Below are 20,844 nucleotides of genomic sequence, written 5' to 3' on the forward strand. Positions count from 1 at the left end.
CATCCATTAAACTTTTTAACGGAACCTTTGACCAAATCGTCGCATACTTGTTGAAAATCTATCTAATTCACCTTTCCAGGTAGGGGTGTTACATTTCCGTCAACTTAAGAACCCCAGCCTAGCCAGAACCCGCCTTAGACAAAATGTCCCTTATAGATAGGTTTACAACAAATTTAATCTTTTATTCAACCAATTTAATCCTATTAAATCGATTTTAAAACATTAATCTAGATTACTAAACTCTTTAGAACCACTTGAACTTAGGTCTATCTCAATCCAATTTTAAAACCCTTTTAAAAAACTTAAGCTCACTCTAAGTCCGCATGCAACTCTGAATTATTGATTTTAGGTCTAATTTCCTTTATAACACTTATAAACGGAAACAACCATCACAATGCGAAGCTAACACATGCAAAGCATTCATAACGCTTATAGACAGCCTAAGTGTCATACTCAATGCATTGTCCATTCATTGCTACTTCTTTTATATAACACTTATACAAGGCCGCAATGAAACAAGCAAAACATGCTTCCATTCACCCTTAGACTATAACACTTAGAATAAAAGGATGAAGTATGAGAATGCTCACTGCATGCAAAATATAACTCTTATATTTCATGATGCAGGCGCATGCTTTCAAGTAATTTCTTCATGCAATATTATAACATTTATAATACATGATGCATGAATAATTGCACAACCTAAGGTGGGTTTTAACTATATGGCAAACACTTTGGCATATAAGTACCATACATCACATGTATAAACAACCAATGTTGATGAACCGGGTAAAATTGCCTTAAAATCACAAAAATAAAGCCAACTATTATAAAGACAAGGAGTCTCCAGTTCAAACAGGCGAACCGGGTCTTGAACTGCTCGGACAAAGCATCGCTTCTCCAACCATCGTGTACTAAGCACCTCGCAATCGTCTATACGATAAAACAAACACTTTTCTCTATCATTTACCAGCGCTTCCAAAGCTAAACGATCATTTAGCATTTACTATACGATCGTCTAGACAAATCTAAACGATCGTTTATCTATTACTACACAATCGTGTACCTTTATTAAGCGATAAAGCCTGAAGTACACGATCGCTTAGCGTGCTCCGCACAACAACCGCCTTCCGCGATCGTCTAAACGACTACGATGCCACGAAGCATCATCGCCTAAGCAATCGCTTAGCTAGCGCCTCCGTATCGCATATGCACGATCACATAGGTAGTAACTAAGCGATGAATCTTGCTAACTACATGATCGTCTAGCGCGCGCCTTCTACTAAACGACTAGAATCGCATGCTCCCTACGATCGTCTACATCTAGCGCCTATGTGATCGGCAACCAACGCTACTCGATATGGTAAACGATTTACCCCATCACTTAGCATTAGCTAAACGATCGTTTAGAAAATACTATACAATCATCTAGAAAAATCTAAACGATCGTTTACCTGAGGCTACACGATCCAACCAACACTTGGTCTTCTTCTTCGTTGAGAACCGCATCTTCATGCGCCGAAGCTTTATCACGAACGACTCGACGAACTCAAACTTTTTGAAATACAGACTCGATTGCAAAGTTAATTTCACCCAAAAACACAGGGGGCTCTTACAATTAATACTTTATAATACCGAAATTTTTAACACAAAGGAAATTTAAACCTGAAACATTCATCAACGCAGCCACCGATGTAGAAAATGTTAACCACAAATGCAGAAACCCATCGCGACTGTAAAATGAGTTCAATTCATAATTGTAATTTGGAATATCAGAAAACCTGGCTCTGATACCAATTGAAGGAAATCGGACTCGAGATTTCCATGAGCAACAAAAATAAGATAATTCCAAATTACAATCATGAATGAACAATACATTTACAGTCGTACAGAAATAAGCGGTTATACAATTAGTACAGAAATTACAGCATGAAAACTCAAATGAACAAAGAGAATACTCTACGAACATTTGAAGATGCGTCTCTATGCTCTTTTGCGTACGACCGCTTGAACAACAGTAACCTCGAACGCTCGATCTACACGACCGCAACATAGAACAAACACTTCGCGCTCGTCCTCAACGATCACCTCGGTCGCGAACTCCTCAGCAACAGCACGAACAACCTCCACAACACCTCAACGGTGTCGAGTTGAATATGACACCACCAACAAGGCTACCTTGGTATTCTCGGTGTGAGAATCCAGAGGGTGGGCTCTGTTCGGACTTGGAATGCGACAGACAAAGGAGGAAACACCGATCGTGTACACGACTGGGCAAGTGGGAGATGGCAGAGACCTATTGTATAGGTCGATGCCCAATCGTTTAGCTAAAGCTATGCAATCGTTTAGCTCATCGTTTAGCTCAGTATGTTACTTATAGACACTATACGATCGTTTACTTTGGGTAAGCGATCGTCTAGCAAAAGTTATGCTATCATTTGGTAAATATTGTACGATCTTTAGCTCGCCACTGCATGATCATTTAGCTTGCCCTAGTTGTCGTTTAGTAAATCTATATTTACTTGACAACTCCGTGAGATCCTTTTTGCGAGAGAAATCTCAAAAAAAAACTTTTCAACAATTTGTAAATCTTACTAAAATTAAGAAAACTATTTTCTTTTTATCTCACAGTTACTATGAAAATCCAATAACCACCCACTTAATTGGTTATTAAAAAAAAGAATTAATTATCCAATAATTAATATTATTATAAATATAAATGATAACCAACTTATCATACTATATTTATAACCTATAGTTTTAATATTTCATCTCATGAAACATATAAAGCATAGTTCTTTTTCTATTCCATGATACTTAATGTAAATCTCATTTACATCAATCCTCCACTAGATGTATCTCATACATCATACTGATTATATCATATATAATCAAAATATCACTTGTCAATTTGAATATTTCAAATCAACACCAAGAACTGATGTAACGATCCGACCCCCTAGGACTTAAGTTAGGTTGTTACTAAATACATGCATGCATGAAACTCAAAATGGCACTTGATTATGGCGAAATAAATGCTAATTAAATAAGGTAAGTTCAAAAGTCTTTCATTAAATTCAAATACTAAAACAATAGTAGGGTCCCCATAAATCATAAAGGACAATAAATAAGTCTGAAAAACAATTCTTAAAAGTAAGTTTTAAGCATCAAAACTAAAAGTTAAGAGGAACATGAAAAGAACTTTAAATCTCATGAGCGGAAGCGTAAAAACTAGTCCCAGTGGCTCGATTACGAATTCCGCTTGTCCATCGCCGGTGCATCTCTACCCTTACCTGAAACAACAACATGAGAAAGAATGAGTATAAAATATTCAATAAGTAACCCCACTACTGGGGTCAGGCTGGGCATCTATGTCCTCTAGATACCCACCTCTGGTGAAATATATAAATTGCTCTAGTCCTCATGGGACACATATACACATGAAACAAGAAATGGGACTGAGTCCTATACTATTGTAGTTAAGTATGTCCACTACCTTTAGTAAATTCCGTAGGACCCACAACCTCTGGTGAATCCCGAAGGAAACACAATCTCTTACATACACATGGTTATGTATACACCTCTTTCGTATATACATAACCCACTTAATGTGTACCTCTTTCGTACACATGGTTACGTTATATTTTCTTCCTTTTTTATGGTCAATTTAATATATTTTGCTACTAGTTGTTTAAATTTATTAATATTTTAAATTAATTTTTTGTTTTTAAATAATATCCGACAATGGATTCTAAAAATATTTGGAAGTCTGATTTTCTAGAATTATGAGGAAATTAGTTCTATGGGAGTTCAAGATTGACCTCCAATATGCTTTATTAAATTTTTAATATCTTTGTAAGTATCATTGTTCATTCATTTATTGCTTTAAATACATTGTTAAATTGTATACCTTGCCAATGTAGCTTTGCATATTTAAATTAGTGTTGTTTATCTTTAATAAAATTTCTCTAGCATTTTCAACACTTTTAGGTTTATTTTCAAATCTTTGAAATCAACTTCTTTTGAGTTTTATTAAAGGGGTTTTAATCTCTTTTCTTAAATATTTGTTTCAATAACATTGTTCTAAAATTCGCAATGATGGATTCTAAAAATATTTTGGAGTCCAATTTTCTAGAATCTTGAGGTGAGGAAGTCGATTATTCAGCAATCTGAGATCAATTTCCAATATATTTTTATTAAAATCCTAACATGCTTTTTTTCATGTTTGCTTAATTTATTATAATGATTCCTTAATTATGTTTTATTATGAAGTCTTACTTGATTTCTAATTAAAATTTCTCAAAGTTTTAAAATCCTTCTAATTTTAATTTCTCTAAGTTTTAAAATTTTTCATAAAACTTTTTTTAAATCACTTAAAAATTTTCTATAGAATTACATTTTTTTGTGTTTTCAAACATTCAAAAATTAATCTATGATTTCAAAAGGTTCTTAATCAATGTTTGTTAATAATTTGTTTTCAATACCGTTTTCTTTAAATAAAAAAAAAAAAATCCTATAACAGAATCTAGAAAATTTGGGAGTCTGATCTTCTTGAATTCTTGAGGTGGGGATCACATCTTTTAGAATCCAAGATTTGACCCAAGAGAAAATGAATTTAATTAATTTTTTTTAAAAAAATATTATTAAAAGGCTATTTCTATAATGAATTTTGAGAAATTGTAATAATTCCTTGCATTCTTGAGGTGAGAAATTTTTTCTCAATTGTAATATAGTCTTATCGATGGAATTTGTCAACTTATTTTATGGGATCATTATTTCAAATATTGGAGTAATGAGGAGTGAAATAAGACATTTATTTTAAAACTTTTTATCTGAATGAATTTCTCAAAAAAAATAACAATAATAATTTTCTATTCAAGATTTAAATTTTGGTCACCGATGTTGTGAGGTGCTAACTCATTCCCCATACACAAACGACTCCCAAACTCAACCCTAGTTTTTACAAAATTTAATTTTATTTAAAAAATATTTATTTTATTTTAGTCTCCAATCACACCGTAAAAAGAATGGGTGGTGACTTTTTGTTATTTTCTTTTAAAATTAATCTTTTTTAGGGCGTTGGTTGTTTCGCATTGTCTCAAGCACGTGGCAACATACATAGTAAACAAATTAGGATGATGGGATCCTTTTCCTTTTGGGAATGAAGGGAGTGGTTACACAGAAGAAGAAGATCTTTTCTGTAAAGGTTGTGAGAGTTTTTCTTGGGAGAGGAATGGTACGATCAAAAAACTCTTCTCTCCCAATTGCATTATGCATATGATATAGGGAGAGGTGAGACGGAGAGGGAGAAACACCCTCTCCCACGACCACTACTCCTCCGCAACTGCAGGGGAATTTTTCCTTCCAATTAAATAAAATAAATTTATTTAATAAAAAATAATAATAATGAAATAAATTCAATTTAAGTATCGTATATTCAAATCTGCATATCTCTTTCATAATTTCACATTAATTTTAACTTATAATTTTTAATATAAAACTTATTTGGATTATTTGAATATATTATTCTCTCATAAGGGTTAATTTTGAATTTTTTTTCTTTTTTTAGAAAGGTTATATATCACTAAAAAGAGGGAGGGACTTCACAACCTAAGATCAAGGCACAAACAAAATACAAAAACACTACATCCCAATAACCAAACTAAAAAAGGAAACATCAACTAGACATGGGGTAGACAATCGGTATCCAACAGATCTAAGAAACAAACCAATGAATCATTTTCACAACGGTCGCCAATAACTAGGTCCATCAAAGTTCCATAATTAACTTTATAATATTTCTATGTATAGTAATTGTATCTTATACAACTAAGCCATATTGCTTTCATACAAAACAATTCAAATTATTTCAAACTTTTGATCCTTGTTTTAACCCGTTAATGAGCAAGTAAGGGGACCTAATTGACCTACATATTAGATATCCAATGATTCGAGATTAATTAATTAAACTTTTTAATTACATTAATGTATTCATTAACTGAATCACTCCACTAAAAATCCATAGTTGCACTCTTTGCACTAGAGAATGTTTTTTGTATCCATTGATTAATCGTTATGAGTAAGTCGATCTTTCACGAGTGTTCTAATTCAATATTTAGTTATAAGATATTTAATAATTTTAGTTTGACGATCACTTAAGTAATTAGGATGATGATGCATGGTTTTGAGTGATCTAAGCTGCCGATTCAAAACGAAGACCAAAACAAAAGTAGTCATATATTTCCATTGGGGATTTGATCCCTTCAGCTACCATTGTTAGCCAATCTCCATGATGTTGGACAATACTCAATTTTTAAATATTTATAATTAAAATTATTATTGATTTTTAATCAATTCATTGTTATCAATATTGAATGATATTAGACAACTAGAGCAACCTAGAGTTCAACGTCGACGATGACAATCAGCTTGAAATCGAAGATGTTCAGCTTGTGGGACACATTGAGGTTTTTTTTGTATGAATGAAAAACATTAAATTAGTTGCATTGATATAGACATTTTAATTTACATTTTATTATTTTCTCATTATAAACAATAGTTTAAACCTAAAAGAAAAAAAGATACCCCTCATTTTAATAAAATACACATCGTTTTAATGAAGTGTAATGTAGAGAAAATTTTCACTAATACAAATCTAATAATAAAAGAGATGATGGTATACTTAATATTAAAAATAAATGATTGAGTTTTTGTTATTTTTCATAATATCTCTTAAATTTAGAACAGCTAAATATGAAAAAACCAAACTGACTACCATCCGTATCTTATTATTAATAAAAATACATTCTAAAATAAAATGGTTAATTTTTATAAAGTACGCTTTTTTCTATTAAAAAAAACAAAAACAAAAAAAAAACCAATAATTGTAATCGTAAAATAGAAACTGATACATTCTAATGGGGTTAATTAGTAATATCATATGATTATTTTTGAAAAAAAAAAAAAGATAATTGTAATTGAAGCAAATATGCTAAAAAGGTTATCATCCTAACTCGCACATAACTAGGGACTTTTTTACGAAAAAAACAATTGGCCAAAGGTTGAACGCTCAATCAAATGGGATCTTTTAACATTTTTTTAAAAAAAGAATAATCGGTCGAATATTCAATACTCGACTAAATGATGAAAAAAAATCTCTCCACAATCTCCAAATGTACAATATTTTTTTAAAATAATTTCAAAACTATAATAATTCTACAAATATTTTTTAAATTTACCAAAATTAGATCTCGTGACAATGACCTAAAATGATATTAGGAAAATGTGGTTGGTTTGAACAAATTTAGGAAAAGAGGCTTGAAATTTTATCCGAATGAGTTTCTTTAAGAAATGCATTCCACATTTTTATTATTATTTTAATAATTTTCTCTATCAATATCATGCCATGACGTCACTTTTTTTTTCCTTTTTATTTTTTTCCTTCATGTGGGCGTGCATACCTCTCTCCCTTTCTTTCATTTTTTTTAAATATTTCAATGCTATGCTTAATAAACAATTTTTAGTTATAAGTTTTTGTATTGTTTTTTTAATTAAAAAAAAGTTTTTATATTATTTTTCTAAATAAAATAAATATGTAAATTTGTTTACAATGTTCTTATATACTAAAAGAAGGAAAATACATTAATAGTTTTGTTCAATTGTTATTAATTTTAATTTTGAATAAAACAAAATTTATTAACAGTTTTTTAGTCAAGATATTATTTTTTAAATAAAAACATCATAACAATTATTAATATTTAAAACAAATATTTTAATGAATTTTTGTTAAAAAAACTACTATAACTTTACCACTATGTTACTTTCTAAAAATAAATTTATAATTTATTATAAAAAGTTGTTAGCAATTAAAAACTAAAATTGTCAATAAGGTTTCTAATTTTTTAGGATGAGAGCACATAATGTCATGTTTCGTTGTTCAAATACAAAAGAATTTGAATTGGATGCGTAGTGTGAGAAAATTGGTAGTAATTCGGACCCTTTTAGTCAATTAATTACTTATTTATCAGTCCATATTAAAGTTAGTTGCAATTAGTTTCTTAGACTAATTTTAGGAATCCTTGCATGAAATTGCATTCCATTAAATAAAATTGCCAAAATTTCTGTAATAACTAAGAGAATCAATAACGTATATAGTGTAAACGTATTTGTACTATTTATAAGAAAAATACATTAACAATTTTTGTTTTAGATATTATTTTAAAAAAAAAAAATTCATATAGTGTAAATGTTTGTTTTAAATATTAACAACTATTGATGAGTTTTTAATTGAAAAATAATATTAACTTTAAACTGTTACTAAAGTTTGTTTACAAAAACAAAATTTTAAATTAAAAATATTGATGAATTTTCAAAAATAAAATTGATAACACTTGCACAAAACTATTAATGTATTTTACTTTTTTTAAACATTAAAAGAACATTATAAACAATTTATATATTTATTTTAGAGAAAAATATCTGGTTGGTCCTTAAGTTTTCAATCTAGTTTATATTTATTCATTAGGTTTCAAAATGTCAAACATCTAGTCCTTAATTTTAGAGTTTAGTTTCAGTTTAGTTCCTAAGTTTTAAAATTCTACAATTTTGTCCTTGAAATTTGAGTTTTGTATCAGTTTGGTCTTATGTTTCAAGATTTACATTTTTAACCTCGATTTTTCACTAAACATTCACTTTCGGTCTTTAGAGTTATTTTATATTGATAAATTAAAAATCGTTAAAAAAATTATAATTAATTTAGTTTCACTATTTTATCACTTTAAAAAAATTAAAATTTCACTTCATAATTATTTTTTACTAATTAATATAAATTGACGTCAGTGATTGAAAATGAGTATTTAATAAAAAAATTAAGGTTAAAAATATAAAACTTTGAATCTCATAAACTAAATTGAAAGAAAATCCAAATTTCAAAGGTAAAATTATAACATTTTGAAATTTGACTAAATTGAAACAAAACTCAAAATATAAGGCCTAAATGTATAACATTTTAAAACCTAGTTACTAAATAAAACCTAAAATCAAAATGACACAAAGACATGATTTTCTTTATTTTATTTAAAAGAAACATAAACATTAACTAAAATTGGTGGTTAACTAAAATGTGACATCATAGCAGAAAAAATTATTAAAATAATGATAACAAAAAAAGTAGAAAATTTTCGACCCTCTTTTACTAAATTTGTTCAAAAGACAATCTATTCTTCCTAATATTTTCCCAAAAAGTTCCTTATTTATCCAAGTAACCCCAATTTCCATTTTAGATTACTGTCACTCCAATCTAGGGTACTTTTGAATATAAAAGATTAAAAAAAAGAAGAATATATTCTAACAATTGTCTTAAAACGTATGTGATTTTGCTTTGTTTTTAAGTACAAAATTACAAAATATAATCAGACCTCGAAGCATATGATCATTTGGTCAAGAACTTATTATTATACACAAAATTGGAAAATTTAAGAATCTACAAAATATTCAAAATTTAAGGATTTATTAGACAGTTTTTAAATTTTAGAAATATATTAGACACAAATAAAATATTAGAAACCTATTAAACACTATTATAACTTTAAAGATCAAATAGATACAAACTTTGAAGTATGTAAACTAAACTTGTAAATTTAACTTAAAATATAAAGAGTAATACTTGAGTAAATGCACCCAACTACATGCATCCTGTGACAAACATGAACTAGGATAAGTACAATTCAAGATGTACTATGTAGAAATAAAAATAAATAAGGAATAAAGTTATGTTAAAATTTTAAACCAAGTTTTATGAGACCAAAAGATGAATTTATGAATACCAAAGAATAAAAGCTGAGATTTTAGAAGTTAAAAGAAAAGATTGAAGGACAAATCAAACTAACACAATTCTAAAGATTAAAAATGAGAACTACAAACCTCTTTCTAAGTAAATGCGGTCTAATGTGAATAAAATATGAACTACAAATAGAATAAATCAAGAAGAATACAAGGAAATGATGCCAAAAAAGCCAACAGGAAAAAGAAAGATTGTGATTAAATGATTTCAATCACTGCTCCCTCAAGGGGATGATAACTCTCTCTACCTTCCAACAAAATTTTCATCTACCTCATTTATATTAATTCACACTCTTATTTTTCTTCAAAACAATGTCATTTTCTAGGCAAATGTTATCTCTTCCTAACTTCATTTTTCTTTTCTAGCCAAGGCTTCTCCTTTATACTCACAAGCAGCAGTCACCACAAAACCTGCTCCTACCTGGAAGGAAAATTGAAGTAATGTAAGGAGGTGAGAAGAGAGAGGAGGGGTCGATGTCGCCCCGAGGGAGGGAGTGCGTGTGAGTGATTATGGATAATTACTTGACAATCTCTTAAAACAGCACGCTCCTGAAGTTGTACGTTGCTGCAGATAACCGAACCTTGAATTGAACAACCATCACCAATGGTGACATGGTCCATGACGACTGAATTAGCAATCTGTATTGATGAGGGTCGTAAAACTTAAGTTAACAAGGTTCTTACATTACAACCTAAAACCAGATTATAAAATTTAGTTATATGGGATATAGACGATGAAAGGTATAGCAGAACAAACTCTTAATTTTATCCCAAATCAATAACTGATTCTGTGATTACCTTTACATTGGAACCTATCCGGCAATGGCGGCCAATTACTGACCGTTTCACGCTACATTTGTCACCCATCTGTGAACCTTCTCCCAACATACAATGGGGTCCCACCTGAAACTCTCCTACTTAGTACAAGGGAAAGACCAATATAACAAAACAACATTCTGAAGTACAGATATTTGATTAATTCAGGAATACCAAGGAAATTTTCTCTACAGATGTTTCTCTTGTTTTCTTTGTTTTTGTTTTTGTTTTTTTTTTTGGGGGGGGGGGGAAGAAATCAATGAATAATGAAATATCGAAGAATATACAAAAGGTTGCGACTTTCAATAGCTTGTATGTTTTTACATCAACAAAAAGCATAGAACTTGTGGTTTGGCCCTCTCCTGAAAGATACTTGTGTTTCTCTCATCCCATAATTTCCACAAAACAGCTGATGAAATGTTACTATCCATAATTGCTTCTTGTTGGCTGTGAAGGGGTGATCAATGAGCAGCATAGGAAGCCAATTCTGTGTATTGTCAGGGGAAACCGTGGACCTATTCAAGGCTGAAAATAATTCCGATCAAATATACGAGGAGGTGGGGCATTTGAAGAATAAGTGATTGATCGATTCATTGCTATTTTGGCAAAGACAGCACAATGAAGGAGACAAAGAGATCCATGGTGTTGAGGCAAGTTTTAGACTTCCCACAGAAAGATTTTGACTCTTTTGGGGAGGAACACTTCCATATTGTCTTGTATAAGTCCTTGTCCAAAGCGGATCTGCTGGAGGTGAGATAGGTGTATAATGACTTTGTAGAGAAACGACCATTTGTGTCAAGCTTCCAATCCATGCCCGTGTATCACATCTTTCGACAAACCAATATTGGGACTGAGGTGAGTGAAAACAGCCCACTCGGTAATCTCCTCATCCTTGAAATGTCTTCTAAAATCTAAGTTCTCGAGGATTTTTGGAGGAACCCTAGAATTTTGAGAAGGGTTTAGAGGTCTTGAAAAGAAGTATGGTCTCTTGCTAAGTTTATTGTATCTTTTTGGACATCTCTATCTAAAAATTTTTTGTAATTATCAATTAGACTTTATTCTTTTGGATTGAAGCCCTTTCTTGTTTGGTTATTTTAAGTTTTGCGTGGGCTCATGTTCCTAAATGATGGTCATTTTTTGCTCTTTTATAGCTTACTTTCATATTCTCAATTATTCTTCAAAGAAAAAAATAAGGAAACTACATCGATAACCTTTTACTATACCATATATGCCACAAGTATCAACATTTGGAATTATATACTAGAGATGAAGGTATTTATAACTCACGGTGGTTTTTGATCCGAGTTGTGCAGAAGGTTGAATGATGTTATTTTGAGCAGAAAAAGAGTAACCTGAAAGATGACTTGCCTCTCCAATAACCTTACAATATTAAATCAAACTTCAGTCAAAGAAATACAATGAAGTCAAGAGAACCAATAGAACACAGTAAGAGCTCAAGAGAATTTTAATCGATACAATAAACTTACATCCCGATTTATGTCGCTGTATGACTGAATGGAAAATAAGCGAGCACAATAGTTGCTACTAGTGGGAATATAAACACAACATTTATGTGTTTTTCGAACAGGAATAGATCCATTAGCACCACTTGCATAAAGATCATGAAAACTTGTAGTAGACGAATTAGAAAGTATCTGTGACAGCAATACTTGGATCTTATGGGAACCAACTTTCTCAATCCCATTTTCTTCCGCTCGGGGTGTTCCATTCGATAAAACTTCTGACCTCTACATTTATTTAAGGAATTAATCCAGTTCAGTAAATTTAAATGCACTTGCTCTGTTGACAAAATAGAATATGTTATGGCATTACGAACTAACCAACTGCCTCCGCACAAGATAGGGCAACACATCTTGCCTTAGGCTTCGGAAAGTATCTTTTTGATCTAGAACCTCTTGCAAAGCAGATCTGGGAGAAAATACAAGGGAACATGAATGAGGATATAAGCTTCTTCTTTTCTTTTCTTTTATTTTTTTGGTAAAATGTTAGCACGCTAGGAAGATAATTAAATTGGGACCTTTTGAACGCATACATATATGCATCCATGAGATCAGATCGGATATCCATCTACATTAAAGAAGAGATAAAGTAAAATTAAACCCAGGAAAATTCCATTTAACATGAATAAGTCATATTCTTCCATTTAAAACTTGGATTCATAAAATGTAAGAATCAAATTCGAACCATAAAAAAGAAAAGCAATTCGACCACATGAAATAATTGATAGGTTCATACGGAAGCAAAGCAAGAAACCTCAAAGGGGTCTAATGTGGTTGTGGTAAGATAACTTTAATCAAGCACATTAGTAATCAATAGAAAGACAACTAGGTTTTAGAAGCACGAAATTTTTTACCAAACAAAACCATATGATAGTAACAATTACCTGACCAACTGCACGGAGTATGCTTTTCTGAATTTTATAGTCTTTCTCAATTTCAGCACCTGGAAGGAAATAAAAAATGACATAAAGGGGACGCGTTGAGTAAAATTCTACGGATGTTCTATAAAATGCTAACCGGTTGCTATGTATAGTAAAAATTGCTTGGTAGGATCAAGTCCAACAATGTTGTGGACTACTGCTTTCTTGGTCTTGTCTTTTCCACCAGCGGATCCAGACTCTGAAGATCCACTGACTGGAACAGAGCAGAGCATAGCAGTAACTACAGCATCATTCCGTCTATGTGTAGCTGCAACTGCACCAGGAGGAACATCAGAAACAAGATCACCACTCACAACCTGCAGAAAAGCATAGGACTCGTGACTGTAAATAAATATAGAATTACAGATCATATGCTGTTTAAAGTGCTCAAGACTAACCAATATATCATTTGCTGTTAAGTGGCGAGAGATGGCCCGAAGTGCACCAGCGGTTCCAACATCCTCAGGAACAGAAGTAACCTACAAATCACAAATTTAGAACTTTTAGCACTATTTTTCCTTGTAGTTGAAGGTAGTAATGGGAGTTGTATATGTTAGGAAATCATCATTCTGACAAAATTTTGTGAAACCAACACAGACAAGAAGGGTCATTAATGTATCACCAACCCATCTTCCTTTTTCTAATTCATATAACAATTTAATCAAATGGAAAAGGAAAAGGAAAAACGAAAGGTTGTGTAGAGCAGGAGCATCAATATTGAAAACATGAAATCATGCAGAGTCCATCAAAACATCAAATGATTTATTGACTAAGATAGCAACATAAACTTACTGCATGCTTCTAACACGCTTTGGCAACATACAAAATGAATGTGATTGACCTCATGGGACCACCACCTAACCCTATAACATTTGGTTGCCAAGAAAACTCTTAGGATTTTAACATCCTAGGCAGGAGTTCTCCATGTTTAAACTCATTCCCTCAAAGTCATTTTACATGTTCAACAACCCCAAGGACCACCAGGCAAATTTACAGTGGTTACTATACAAAATGAACATTAGTCGTATTATGATACATTTTCTACATAAACAACTTTTACGTTTAACTATAATTACAGAACTTTTTAGAAATTTTTAAAGATCTGACATGTCCAAAAGCAGTTCACAAGTTACTGGTTATCTTAAATACCAACAACTTTCTAGAAATTCTTAAATGTCTGACATGTCCAACAGCAGTTCACAAGTTACCAGTTATCTTAAATACATTAAAAGAAATGCCCTCGCATTGCATCATTTAACCGTGTTAAAATTTACACTTTCCCTACTCCAGACCACAAAGATTCTCTCATATTATTGCATAATGAAATGTTTCTTGATGGGGATAAAAATACATTTGTGTGTGTTTCATGTTTCATCAAAAGAGTGTACAAGAGACTGCAACACAAAACATACACAATTTCCAAAAGAGTGTGTTTCATGTTTCACGTTAGTCTTCGATTTTGAAGGTTTTTTGTAATTATTCTATTGATATAATATTGTATAGTTGGAGTCCCTTCTTGTAGAGGGAGTCCCCCTTTTCTGTGGGCTGAATTCTTGTTCGCCCATGTATTCTTTCATTTTTTCTCAAATGGAAGTTATTATAAAAGAAAAAAGAGTTGTTTTGAATATCAAAGGGTGAAAATTATAAAACAAGCTAGATAAAGAAGACCACCTAGAGGCTAGAAGATACAAGGAAATCAAATCAACCATATTCTCATTTTTTTTCTTTCCTTGGAAATTCTTATGACTTCAATAAAGCTTGATTACCCAACAAAAAGGCATAATAGTGTGAAGAACCGAGCATTCTTCTGGCTCCATTAGGGTGAAAGAAATAGTTGCCTTTTTAGGATGCTTACTCTTCTTTGATCTCTTAAATTCTGAATGGATAGAGTTTTATCTACGGCTTTATTTTGGTGTAAATCAAATCACCCTTTTCCTCATTATAGACTATTTTATTTAATCTCCAATTGGGAAGCTCTATTGTAATTCACCTTTAGGTGTTTGGAGTTTTTCTCCTCTCTGTCATCAATTAATGAAATTGTTTCTTATTGAAAAAAATGACATGAATGAACTGAGCTTTAGCCTTGTCTCTAAAACTACAATCTGAATCAATATAGATGATAGAAAAACTAATATGAGGAGAAGCCTAGTTGTAGTTGAGAGTTTGAAAGACCTACCACCATGATCTCTCAAACCTGTTGGGCCTTTATTGAGCAAAAGATACAAATATAAGGATTAATTACGGAAAAGGGTGACGGTTTGATCTGATCAATGGTGTTTAGGCTTCTAAGCAGCAAGAATAACAGTACACAAAGGACCACCCTTCCTTCTGTGTTTTCAAACACTAAACCCTGTAATGTTAGACCACTGTTATGAGGATGGCATAAAGGATTTGCAAGTAAAATCCCTCAAAAGGTCTCTAGTTCTAGAATTGAGTCTGCCAACAATAAACCTCCATGAGAATCTAAGCACACAACAAAGTTGACCAACCCTGAGTTTTCCACCTTTTCATTTTTCTTCTGAAGGTTAATCTTCCTCAGGTTTTCAAATCCATGGACAACAAACTAAATTCTTTTGTGTTTTCCACAACAATCCCCAGTATCAAGTTAACACAAATGGAGTTTCAAACCAGAGGCTAGGCATGCCTCAAAAGAAGTTCACCCATTAAATGCCCCTTCCCCTAGTAACATAGGATATCAAATTCTTAGAAAGTCTAACCGCAAAAGATTATTACCAGCAAGAAAGAAACTAATGACTTCAATTTCTTCACACCAATTTAAATATCAAAATTTCCATTTTCATAATATAAGACCATTTACTCAATAGTTGTCTGTTCAGCTACAATTTTATCTTTTTACATCAGAGAAAATTATTCAAAGATGAGATGAGTATTATGATGTAATGCGTAAACTAAATTTTAATAAACTCTCGATATTCTTTGCCAAGTCTACCATTTAATCTATAAATATTGACATTATCATCTTTTATTTGATCATTGAATCCTGGAAACTTATGTCCCAAAAGCTTAAGGGTTCTTGCACAGGGTTAGTCCATCAAAGGTGAGTCAGGACCTAAGATCAGGTCGAAAGGCATAGCTAAAGGATAACATGTGATATCATATACTACCCTAGTCCGGGGGGATGCAAAGGCTAAGTTAAAAGGATGGTTATTTCTCCTAGTTTTTTAAAAACAAGAGGGCACGCCCTAATTCTCCTCTACACTGGGAAAATGAGGGTAAAATGCAGCCTCATATTTCAATTTTCATCCAGCAATTCGATCAAACAAAACACTCAACCATCTGCATAGCCAAGTATTAAGAAACAACTCAGTACCTCTACACGTAGACGATCATCATAAGCCCCTGATATCCAACTCCCTATCCGAAGAGCCACATCTTCACCTTCAGCAACCTGTATACACATAAAAACATATAGGAATCAAAAACCCTATACCCCACAAAGGAAAATGCAAGAGTACATATTCGAGTAATAAAAGGAACCATACAACAATGATATCCTTAAGGTTACTGAGTTCTAAAAGCTCCAAGACGTACGAGAGGACCGGACGATTAGCCACCGGTAGTAGTGCTTTGGGAAGCTCCTATTAGTAAAAACCATTAGTCATATCGAGGAAACCCATAAGAAGAATAGCAAATTTCAAAGTGCAGATTGATCGATTCTTGAGAAAATTGAGATGAATGAAGGAGAATTGTTGATGTTGAATAAATGATTCGCAAGTAAAACCTTGGAAACAAGAGGGACGAGGTTCTTTGAAGTGCCGCCGGCTAACACCACCACCTGAAAATCCATGGAAGAAGATGGAGAGAGGTGAAGTGCTCTGTGGGAAGTTCTTCAGCTTCCTTCAAAATTGATTGCGCTCGAGAATGGGAATTCTTCTTCTTCTTCTTCAAGCTTTTTTTTTCTTTTTTTTTTTTTCTTCTGTTCTAATTTCGCAAAAATCACTCTCTAATGGAAATTTCGCAAGGTTTGTGTCTCATCGAATAGGCGAAAAAAGGAACGTAAATGATGATAATAATAATAATTTGATTTAAAATATCATTTTTATTTTAGATAAATTTTAAATTTAGTCGGTAAAAAATAATTCTTCTAAAAGGTAAAAGATTTGTTTTTAAGGAGATTTTCAAAGATGGAACAATTTTGATAATATGAACACTATGCCATTTAAACTATATTCTTATTGGCTCAGAACTATAATGCACATCTTTTTAAAAATTCTAATTTCTATCACTTTCTATTTTTAAAAATTCTAATTTCTATCACTTTCTATCAATGATATAAGTCTATCAATATTTTTTCTATTTCGGATAAATAATTTGATATTTTTTCTATTTGTAAAATTTTTTCTTCTTTTTTAATCAAATTTTGTTTAATAATAATAACAATTTCCATGCTAAATATGTTTTTAAAAATTAAAGCAAAAATATTAATAAATAATAAATAGTTTTTTAATTAAAAAAAATCAACAATAAACTACTAGTATAAACTAAGTTTAAGATTTATTGAAAGTTCAAGAACTAAACTAAAACATCCAAAAATACATAAATTAAAACTAAAGAACTCTCAAATTAGAGGGAACAAAATGGGGTATTTTAACTTCAATTTAGTCCATTATGAATGAGAATCAAACTTTCAATCTTTTAAGGAGAGTTCATGGAAGAATGAAAAAAAAATCTTTTAAACTTGAGTTATAGTCTACTTTAGAATCGTTTATACCTTTTCTTGAAATCACTAGATCAAATCCTAAGGAACTATTTGGGGCTTTGAGTTAAGATAGGATGTTTGGAGTTCATATGTTTGTATTTGGGGTGCAGAGTTATTTGGTCTGAATTCGTAGGTTTGTGTTTGGGATGCAAAGTTTGGTTCATATGTCTGGGTATCTGATGCAATTTTTTTAACTTTAATAATATGCTTTTATGATTACTATTTTTATTTTGAAACTTTTTTATTCAATAATTCTACCTATATTTGTTTAAATAAAATATTGATTGCAATTTTTTTCTTTTAATTTTTAAAACTTTTCTTTCTTTCTTTCTTTTTTCTTTCTTTTTTAGACCATGAAAACAATTAACCCATTACATTTTGTAGAATTATGGTTAAATAAAATGAGAAACTAAAATGAAATCAAAACATTTGATTATAGTTAATTTTTCTCCATAAATTTCATTATCATCTTATTTTTTTTCTTATTCTTCCTATTGTTACTCCGAATTTTTTTAAATTAAATCTCCTCCATCATCGTAACCACCAATGAAATATCACCACATTTCTTCAATAATTTCACTTTCATTTCCTCTAAATTTGGAGAATCATCAAAGAACAAAACTCTATTTTTCACTAATTATTGCTGGAAAAATATTTCAGGAAAAAAGTTCATTTTATGATTTTTTTTTTATTTTTTTATATGTTACATATTTTTCAACTACATACATACTTTCGTCTATTCTTAACACTTATTTGATATGCGAATTCATTACGTATAGATATTACACCTAATGTAGACAAATTAATATTTTTTTATATATATAATTAACAACCCTACAACATACTTTAACAGTTGTCAGTTTTATGGTGGTCAGAAGTGGTTGTCGAAATTGATTATCGAAGATGATTTTTGCTGGAGTTTGTAGTCGGAGCCTAAAGTTGGTCGCATAAAGGTGTATTGGAGTTGTTTGACGAAGTTTGTCATTTGAGATGGTTTTCAAATTCCAAAGTTGGTTAGGCGAAAGTGGTCGTTGAAGTTCATCATCGAATATGATTTTCGCTGAAGATTGTAGTCAGAGCCTAAAGCTAGTTGCATGAAGGTGGTATTAGAGTTGGTTGTCAGAGTCTGTCGTCAAAGCCTCGAGTTGGTCTTCGAAGTTGCTCGCTCAAAGGTGATTTTCATCAGAGTTTGTAGTCAAAGGTGGTTTTCGGAGCCTACGAAGATGGTTGTCGGAGTTGGTCATCAGAGTTTGTTTTCGGAGTCAATTGGTCATCGAAATTGGTAGCGCAAAAGTGGTCGTCGGAGTTAGGTCACCGGAGGTGGTTGTCGGAGGCCATAATTGGTTGTCGGAGCTCAGAGTTGGCCATCAAAGCTGTTATTGAAGGTGGTTGTTGGAGCTCAGAGTTGGTCGTCGAAGCTGTCATCGGAGGTGGTTGTCGGAGCCCGGAGTTGGTCACCGGAGTTGTCATTGCCGGAGCCCAGGGTTGTTGTCAGAGTTTTTATCGGAGATGATTGTCGGGACCCAGAGTTAGTTCTCGAAGTGTGACAGTGGTCGATGGGTGGAGCCACTGAAAATATGTAAATAATGGAGAGTTGAGGTGAGTTTGTAAAATATACCAACTCAACTCCACCAACATTTAAAGTTGATGGGCTAAACAATGAGTTGGTATATTATACCAACTCAATTCAACTCATATTGGTGAGCCAAACACACCCGTCTCATTTCTTGCATTAAAAAAAGGAAAAATCAACTTAGCTAGTCGTCGTGCTTGGCCTTATAAAATTATTACAATATTAAAAAATGCATAAACTATAATGTTTTTTATGATTAAATACTCAAACTATAGAGTTGTTCCAACTTAATTTAGTTTTTTAACCCTATAAATTTTTAAAAGTATAATATTTATTGTCAACCTAAACATAGCTCAATCGATATATAATTCGACCCATAGGTTAGAAATTAAAAAACTCATCCATATTAACACATGAAACTTATAGGGGCGTTTGGGGCAAAGAATTGGTTACTATAGTCTAGGTTATTGTAGTTAGGTCATAATAGTTTGTGTTCTGGGTATAGATTATTTTAATTTGGATTATAATAGTATGTGTTTGAAGTGTAACCTACTTTAGTTTGAGAATGAAATAGTAAACACTATAGTAAATAACAAAAAAATTATGAATGTAAAAATGTAAAAACTGTAGCAATTGAAAATTTTAAAATAGTATTGACCAGCTAATTGGAGAATACAAAATAGTATTTACTATAGCAAGAGGTGGTTATTATAGTCTTAGGATAATTTTTGCCCTAAACATACCCAAATATTTTCCATTTAAAGAGTTTGTTTTTGAAATCTGAATATTGTCTTGGTTTAGAAATAATAAATTGACGAAAAAATTGAAATTCAGAATTTGGTTTTCAAAATGATGTTGAGTCGTATCTTAATTCAAGAAAATAATAGATTGATGTAAAAAATTGGAATTAAGAATTTAGTTCTCAAGTCAATGATGAACAATACATTGATGCAAAAAATTGTAATTAATTATAATATGTTGTGAGCTTGAGGAACGCAACTAGAATACGGATACCAAAAAAATATAATACTAAAATAAATATAATATCATATATAAATAAAGAAAAGAAAAGAAAAATATGAAATTAGAAAATTCTCCAAAATTTTCCACTTTCTTCATCTTTCTTTGAGATTTCACTAATGTATGTGTGTTTTTCAAGCTCCACCAAATGCCTAGGCAAAGTAGCAAGTAGGAGGTGGTTTATTTGGATACTAAAGAGTGAGTATTTACAAGACACAAGGCAACATACATGAGGTATAGAGAGAGTGACATTTGACACTAAGAATGCGTGTCTATTTTACACATAATTTGTGATATTTATAATACTCCCCTTTAGATACCCATTATATATATATGAAATATTCATCGTTAAAACCTTACTAGAAAAAAATTCATTGGGGAAGAAATCCCAAGGAAGGAAAATTATTACATATTTCATATAAAATAATACTCTTA

General features: G+C 31.4%; 1 protein-coding gene across 1 annotated transcript; it reads right to left on the minus strand.

Moving 5' to 3' along the window:
- Nucleotides 1-9,865: 9,865 nt before the first annotated feature.
- Nucleotides 9,866-17,125, minus strand: LOC120070567 (transferases/nucleotidyltransferase). Its single transcript, XM_039022357.2, has 13 exons — nucleotides 16,839-17,125; nucleotides 16,600-16,695; nucleotides 16,428-16,505; nucleotides 13,495-13,575; nucleotides 13,194-13,413; nucleotides 13,061-13,119; nucleotides 12,695-12,744; nucleotides 12,498-12,585; nucleotides 12,144-12,404; nucleotides 11,944-12,036; nucleotides 10,639-10,743; nucleotides 10,363-10,479; nucleotides 9,866-10,261 (listed from the first exon to the last, which is right to left on the minus strand). The coding sequence occupies exons 1-13, from the start codon at nucleotides 16,902-16,904 to the stop codon at nucleotides 10,190-10,192; spliced, it is 1,386 nt and encodes a 461-aa protein (XP_038878285.1). The 5' UTR covers nucleotides 16,905-17,125; the 3' UTR covers nucleotides 9,866-10,189.
- Nucleotides 17,126-20,844: the final 3,719 nt, after the last annotated feature.

This window comes from Benincasa hispida, chromosome 2 (assembly GCF_027475165.1).
Source record: "Benincasa hispida cultivar pf3 chromosome 2, pf3_genome.v1.1, whole genome shotgun sequence".
NCBI classification, from domain to species: domain Eukaryota; kingdom Viridiplantae; phylum Streptophyta; class Magnoliopsida; order Cucurbitales; family Cucurbitaceae; genus Benincasa; species Benincasa hispida.

Excerpts from the sequence above, each read along its gene's own strand:
- LOC120070567 (XM_039022357.2), bottom strand. The coding sequence starts at position 16,904 with ATGGATTTTCAGGTGGTGGTGTTAGCCGGCGGCACTTCAAAGAACCTC. Across the intron at positions 12,745-13,060 it reads TACTCCGTGCAGTTGGTCAG|ATGGATATCCGATCTGATCT; the intron begins GTAATTGTTACT and ends TCTTTAATGTAG. Across the intron at positions 10,744-11,943 it reads AACTCGGATCAAAAACCACC|GTGGGACCCCATTGTATGTT; the intron begins GTGAGTTATAAA and ends GGAGAGTTTCAG.